Raw genomic sequence first — 7,499 nt, 5'->3', positions numbered from 1 at the left:
GTTTTATTTCCTAGATAATACAGGGGTAATATTGAAAAAAATTAAACTATAGATATAGAGTTGGAGCATCAATGAATACATGTAGACGTCAATGTAGTTAAACCAGGATTTAAATCTTGTCTAGCATTCCAATTGGAAGAGCGTGAAGCTACGCGCACAGACTCAGGCGTTGGAGATTTGTTGTCAGCTGAACAGCAGGGCCACGAAACACTATTATTGCCGTTCACAGTATTCCCGGCCCCTTGCCTCCATCTCTCTACAGTTTACACAAAGCCTTTCCAATTTAAAATTTCAAAAAAAGAAAGAGAAATTCAAACTTTCCATGGTTAGATATTTTTTTAAAAAATGGTTATTTACTGATAAGTAATAATATCTGGTATAAATATCAATAAAACTGGATCTAAACTTTATTCAAATCCAGAACTAACTCTTTCTCTCTCTCTCTCTCTCTCTCTCTCTCTCTCTCTATATATATATATATATATATATATATATATATATATATATATATATATAATTTTGAAATTCAACAGTGTTTTTTAGTGTAGAGCTGCAATATTTTTTTTAATAGGTTTTAGTTTCTTTTTATAAAATTAATTTATAAATATCTATTACATTCCAGGTCTTTAAAATCCTTCCTTGATTTTATTAAAAACTAAAATTAGTTAGAGATCTATGTTGTGTGTTATGCAGGTTCATTTTTCCAAGTTTACAACTTGTTTAATATTGTGATTGTTATTGTTTTTTAAAATATTTTTTACTTAAAAATACATTAAAATAATATTTTTATTTTTTAAAAATTATTTTTAATATTAGCATATTAAAATGATCCGGAAACACACAAAAAATAATAATTTGAATAGGAGAAAAAAACAAAAAAAAAATACAATTTTTTGTTTGAAATATAAAAACAAACGAGCTCTTGGTGTACAACATATCTAAATCTCAATATCAAATTATTCAAGAAAAAAATAAAGATCTTAACAAAACACAAAAAGAAAAAATAGAAAAAAGAAAAAAGACATTTAAGATAGATTGGCTTCTAGTATATTTTTAGGGGTTGAATTATTAAAAGTTAAGTATGTGTTTGGTGTTGTAATAATTTTTGTTATTTAAATTTTTACTATAATTTGAGATGAAAAACATATTTAAATAGTGACAATCAAACAACTTTTAAAGTTATAATTATTTTAAAAACAACTTCATCGCATTACACCGCAATGTTAAACCAAGATTAAAAAACTGTTTGGGAACGCTGTCTAACCCGTATTTTTTTTTAAAAAAAATTATTTAAAATTAATATTTTTTTAGTATTTGGGAACGCTGTCTAACCCGTATTCCTAAAAAATTTAATTTTTTATTTAAAATTAATATTTTTTAGTATTTTTGAATCATTTTGATATGATGATATTGAAAATAATTAAAAAAACAAAAAAAATATTATTTAATACATTTATGAATGAAAAATATTTTGAAAAATAACCACAACCATATTTCTAGACACACTGTAAATCCAAACTAGACCATCTGATCCTATTCAGTTCCCTTTGTAACTTTTTTCAGTTATACATGGTAAATGTTATGAAATATAAAACTATAAAATAAAAAATAACTTACATAATTTTAAGTTTTTAACTTTTATTAAAAATGTTCACAACGATTACTATTCTCTCCTAATTAATCGAATCTAGTAATGTCACATCCATTAAAAGAAATTGCTTTTTTATTTTCTGTTTCGTTTGCAAATATTACTCGACCATACCATGCTTCCTGTAGTGTAACACGTGCTCTAATTTAATCGACCAATTAAAGTCGTAAATTATTATTATTATTATTATAAATGCTATAATTTTGTTATACCACTTCAATGTATGTTTACATCACTATTATTAAACTTTATTTATATGATAGATTAAACTGATGACAGGCAAATCTTGTTTTTAACTTAGTTTAGGTTTGAAATTTAGGACAAGTTTATATAATTTAGGACAAGTTTATATAATATAACTAGATTGATACAATAGATCAACCATGATTAGAATTTTAATTTTTAATTTTTTTTTAACAATGGTTTTTTTTTTAAAATTTAAAAATATTATTTTAGATTGATTCGAGTTAACTTATAAACCTAGAACTCGGACTAGATTTAAAAATTCTGTATTTTTTAAAATAAATCCCCAACAGTTTTTTCATGCATTAATAGCTTATAAAAAATCTACCCTGCAATAAACAAACTTAAAAATAAGATTTTATGTCATTAAATCTTGATTTTATTGTAAAATAAATTAATAAATCATATTAATCTAATAATTTATGTGTTTTTTTTTAAAATATTTTATAGCATTGTCTTTTCACAATTTGAATTCAAAATATATTAATTTATATTCTATATTTTCATAAAAATATAATATAAGCTCCACTTTTAAAGTTCAACAATTTTCTATAATTGTAGAGAGTCACGACCATAAAACGCAAGAAAGAGACAACACTCAGGTGTAAAGGACCCACAAACTTAACCTTTCCTTTTTGTATTTTCTCGAGAAATTTCTCTCTCCTTACCCCTTGTCTCTCTCCCTCTCTACACGCTCCCCTCTCTCACCGGCTTTAATTTGAAAATTCTCTCTTCATTTCCATCTCTGTATATTTAGGCGCATTCCGTGCATTTATTGCCTTTTATCTTTCAACAGAGGTTCCCCCCCCCCCATCTCTGGATCTCTTTTAAAGGGCTACTCGGATCTTGAATGGTCTCTTCAGTGGGGTTTCGATTGCAACCAAACTGTGCCAAGGTAACATCTTTTTTGTAAGTTAATCTAGTTTTTGAGCATGTTATTCGAGTATCCTATCTGGGTTTTGATTTTTTGTTGATTGATTTGGTTTTTTTAGTATTTGGAGTCGTAAAGTCTGCTTCTTTTTTGATGTCAAAGCTCCTTTTGGAATATTCTAGATCTATTTTTTTCCTTTAGATTTGCATGTGTGTGTTTTTTTTTCGTTTTTTTTTTGGCATTTGATGATTCTTCCTTTTGTTTTATTTGATCTACTTAGTGGTTATGATGTAGTCTTGAGGAAATGTATACTGTATATCTCTCATGTCAAGTACAGTTTTTGCTTGAGTGGATATTATTATCCAGTCTCCTTTTATAGTTCTCTACTTGGCAAAGTTTTTACTGGAAATGGTCTTGCTGTGGTGATTTTTTTTGTCTGGTGTGTAATGCTGGGAGCGTGATTAGGAACTTATGGTGTCACACTGTGGTAATGATTGTAATGTGGTAATTCCGGTGTGTAAACCTGATGTGGCTTTTTTCAAATGCATGCATTCGTGTTGTATATATGATGACTAGTTAGGTCACGGGGAATAAATTCCTTAATTTGGGAAGGTGAGAGTAACTAAGTAATTTGTGTTGTACATCTTCAATTCCATGCTCTTTATGGTCTATAAGGGCGTTTCCTTAGATTCGCATGAGTAGATGAATCATATGATGACTGGTTAGGTTATGAGCCTTGTTTTTGGGAGATATGTTGCCATTTCTGTGATCTTTATAAAGGGTCCCACTTGGTTGCTTTGAGTGAGTGAACTGATTGATCTTTATAATTTGTCTTGCTCATCACCTGTCATGAATTGCTCGTTTTTCCTGTGTTAATTGTGGTACATATTGTTGCCTTCTATTCCTAACTTTTTATTTAATGTTTTTGATAGATCGAGGAGCCATAAATTGTCAATACGCTGAAAGAATTAAGTGAAGGAGATAAAGGAGAGAACAAGATTTGGTGGTAAGACTAAGAGTTTCTTGTCAGTGGAAGTGTATGCTAGTTCCTGTTAAAAGCCAGTTGTTTTTTTATTTATTTTTTCAGTGACATTAATTTACTTCAACATGAACACTGACGTTGTTATGGCTGTTAGAATATCTTCTAATATGTGCTTGATATGTATTTAGATTTGACCTAGACTTAACAAAAATAAATGACTGATCATAATAGCATATGAGATTGCTAACTGGTATAACACTAAGCTGTCTGTTTCTTCATAAAACTTGTTGGTTCTGCCAATGCCGGGCAATTTCTTTTCCTTGCTGTTTTCTTAATTGCTTTTCGTTCTTTCTTTTGTTTGTCTTAGAAAGTTAATGCATGAATTGGTCTTCTTAGTTGGGATAATTAAAGTAACAAACCTTCCTTTTAGGGTCTACAAGCTGCTACTCTTGATTTGTTTTTAAATACAATTAACTTTGTGTGTCTTCCATATCTGAACGTGGGATTCATTGAAATATAAATTTTACCATATTCCTTAAACTATCCACCTTTTAAGTTATGAACTAAACTGGACACGGGGAAAATGAAAATGCTTTTAATTTTGCCAGGAAAATGCTTTTAAATTATCCACCTATGGTATTGTTGCTAGGACATTATTGTCATGAAATTGAGTAAATTGTTATATGTTGATCTGTAAGTAGAAGCCTGTAAATTAATAACAGTCCTGAGTATCTTTCATAATGAAAGTTTTTGTCAAATTCTGGCATCTTTTATCGAATATCTTTTAAAATAGATATACAAAAGCTAACTGTGGTTGCATCCACGTAAATAATATATTTTTTCCCACTTTGATATGTTTAACATACTGATGTAATCAGGTTCCTCATTTTTGTGTTTTTCTTCTGGCGTGTCTGCTTTGGGAGTCGGGGGAAGATTTTTTTTTCTTCTCTTTTTTGTAGAGAAAACACTCCTTGTGGAATTTGCCATTTTGACTTTGATTGATTTATTGACAACATATATGTCAAACTTGTCTCCTTCTTTTCATACATGTCATTTTTGCTTGAGTATAATTAATAATGTTAGCATTTATGGAGTTGGAAACTGACTTGTTTGTTTTTTCTCATAGGTTGACCATACTACCATGGCATCAAGCAATCTGTTTTTTGATGACATCCGAAATAAACCTGAGGTTATTGATCCTCCTCAAAATGAAGACTTGACAGATATTGGTGAAAGTGTAAATGATCCTGCTCAGACAGCTCTAAAACCTAACGTGACTGTGTCTAGCAGTGTTCGTGAATTACTGGAGTGTCCTGTGTGCTTAAATGCCATGTATCCTCCAATTCACCAGGTTTGTTTTATGCCTTTCCCCCCATTCTTGATAACCTTATGAAATTCTATTCCTGTGGAATTCTTATAAGGCTTCTACCTTTTGATATCCCCCCTCCGGTTAAGAAGTCCAGCTTGCATGTTGGTCATCTCATTGGTGTTCTCTTTTGTTGCAGTGTTCAAATGGCCACACATTATGTTCTGGTTGCAAGCCCAGGGTTCAAAACCGATGCCCCACTTGCAGGCACGAACTCGGCAACATTAGATGTCTTGCACTAGAGAAAGTTGCTGCATCTCTTGAACTTCCATGTAAATATCAGAGTTTTGGGTGCATAGGCATATACCCTTATTACAGCAAGCTAAAACATGAATCCCAATGTGTTTTTAGACCATATAACTGCCCATATGCTGGATCAGAATGCACAGTTATTGGTGATATTCCTTATCTGGTGGCCCATTTGAAAGATGATCACAAAGTTGACATGCATAATGGCAGTACTTTCAATCACAGATATGTCAAATCAAATCCACACGAAGTTGAGAATGCAACATGGATGCTGACGGTATTGTTTTGCTTTATCTTTGTTTCTATTCTGGTTTTTGTCCTTTCCTTAATCCTTAGCAAAGAAGGGTTTTCTTATTTATATGTTGAATGTGTGTGGATACAATTATCTGCATAGTTCCCCTTTAAATGCCATATTTGTGAAAATTGGACATCTCTCAATTAACAATCCTTGTCCACGTGTTGAAAATGTATTATGGATGCTGACGGTATTGTTTTGCTTTATCTTTGTTTCTATTTTGGTTTTTGTCCTTTCCTTAATCCTTAGCAAAGAAGGGTTTTCTTATTTATATGTAGAATGTGTGTGGATACAATCATCTGCACAGTACCACATTTGTGAAAATTGGACACCTTTCAATTAGCGATCCTTGTGAACAAAAATGTTCTTTTTGTAGTAGTTAAAAGGGACCTGTCATCAAAGTTTGACGTGGCATTCTAGGTTATTGTTGGGTTGAACTTTTGTTGTTTGATTCTATTGCAGAAACTTGCTTTTGGACATATAAAAGATTGCTCACTATTTTCTCCCCTGATTTTTAGGTCTTTAGCTGCTTTGGTCAGTATTTTTGTCTACATTTTGAAGCATTCCAGCTTGGGATGGCCCCGGTCTACATAGCATTCCTACGGTTTATGGGGGATGACAATGAGGCAAAGAACTATAGTTACAGTCTTGAAGTGGGTGGTGGTGGGAGGAAGATGATATGGCAAGGGGTACCAAGGAGCATAAGGGACAGCCACCGAAAGGTTCGAGACAGTTTTGATGGTCTGATCATTCAACGCAACATGGCCCTTTTCTTCTCTGGTGGGGATAGGAAGGAATTGAAGCTTAGGGTGACTGGTCGAATTTGGAAAGAACAGTGACAGGATATCCAATTTCTGTCACAACTTTCAATTTTAGTTAACCTTCACACCTAGTGACTGGTTTCTTCTTGTAGTCCCATGATCTTCTGCTCATGTACTGTTTTGAATTGTAGGAGGCAAACTCTCTTTGCTTGTCTAGCCATCAATACATGAGTGGGAGGCACGACTCTTGTCCCTGCAATTATAATATTTATCTATGTAGATTTAGATGTGCCACATTGCTCGCACGGACAATTAATGAATGATTGCATTGCTAGTAGATCCATGAACTTTGGCGGCATTTTAATTAACACCGACTTCTTGAAACTCAATATTAGTCATTGGCCATGTGAAAAGAGTGACTAGGCATGCCCAATACTTGCAGAATGGCTGGGAGCTGTTTTGCTCAAGTTCTCTCTCGTGAGGGAGCATGGTAGGATACTGTGGTCTCCAGTCTCTTTTTGTAATATAAATATCTGTGAAGCTTATTCAACATTTGGTGCTGTGAACACTGTTTTAGTACCATGGTCAGATCAGCCTAAACTGAACTTGCCAGCCTGAAGCAAGTGGGGATATGGTGCTGGGATAGAGGCAGCGCAAGCATTCAAGTGTACAAAAGCTGCATCTCGCTCAAAACAATGTCCTGCGTGATGGTAGCTTAATAGCATCACCTTTTTTTATCCCTCTGAAGTACATGGAAGCGGGAAAGGTCCTACCTGGCCCAAGAGGGCGTCAACCTGCCTGGTAAACCACGCAAGTCCCGAAAACTCGACCAAGGTCAGTCAATGGAGGTCGAACTTGTTGACCCAGTTGTTCATAGACCAAGGAGGAGACGACCAAGCTTCTTGGCTTCTTCATATTGGCCTTTCCACGTTTTGTCAGACTTGAAATTCAATCAGAATAACATTTAACTTGTTTAGGAAGATATTAGGTGCTGACAAGTCAACCATGAACCTTGTAACCACTGGTATACAAAATCCAAAAAGGGCTTAAAACCTTTTCATCTTTTTCATTGGAAATATCGACA

The 7,499-nt window shown here is 32.9% G+C and overlaps 1 protein-coding gene across 2 annotated transcripts; it reads left to right on the top strand.

The window, feature by feature from the left end:
* The first annotated feature begins 2,503 nt into the window (after nucleotides 1–2,503).
* Nucleotides 2,504–6,752, top strand: LOC127905064 (E3 ubiquitin-protein ligase DIS1). 2 transcript variants are annotated; one of them, XM_052451269.1, is made up of 5 exons: nucleotides 2,504–2,786; nucleotides 3,695–3,799; nucleotides 4,871–5,095; nucleotides 5,250–5,636; nucleotides 6,173–6,752. In XM_052451269.1, the coding sequence occupies exons 3-5, from the start codon at nucleotides 4,886–4,888 to the stop codon at nucleotides 6,491–6,493; spliced, it is 918 nt and encodes a 305-aa protein (XP_052307229.1). In that variant the 5' UTR covers nucleotides 2,504–2,786; nucleotides 3,695–3,799; nucleotides 4,871–4,885; the 3' UTR covers nucleotides 6,494–6,752. The 2 variants fall into 2 exon arrangements, with proteins under 2 accessions (XP_052307229.1, XP_052307228.1); XM_052451268.1 differs by having other exon boundaries at nucleotides 2,505–2,786; nucleotides 3,695–3,768.
* Nucleotides 6,753–7,499: the final 747 nt, after the last annotated feature.

This window comes from Populus trichocarpa, chromosome 3 (genome assembly GCF_000002775.5).
Source record: "Populus trichocarpa isolate Nisqually-1 chromosome 3, P.trichocarpa_v4.1, whole genome shotgun sequence".
Taxonomy (NCBI): domain Eukaryota; kingdom Viridiplantae; phylum Streptophyta; class Magnoliopsida; order Malpighiales; family Salicaceae; genus Populus; species Populus trichocarpa.
Note: the sequence above shows the minus strand (reverse complement) of the source record. Positions and strands in the feature narration are given on the sequence as shown.

Excerpts from the sequence above, each read along its gene's own strand:
- LOC127905064 (XM_052451269.1), top strand. The coding sequence starts at position 4,886 with ATGGCATCAAGCAATCTGTTTTTTGATGACATCCGAAATAAACCTGAG. Across the intron at positions 5,096-5,249 it reads TGTATCCTCCAATTCACCAG|TGTTCAAATGGCCACACATT; the intron begins GTTTGTTTTATG and ends CTTTTGTTGCAG. Across the intron at positions 5,637-6,172 it reads ATGCAACATGGATGCTGACG|GTCTTTAGCTGCTTTGGTCA; the intron begins GTATTGTTTTGC and ends CCTGATTTTTAG.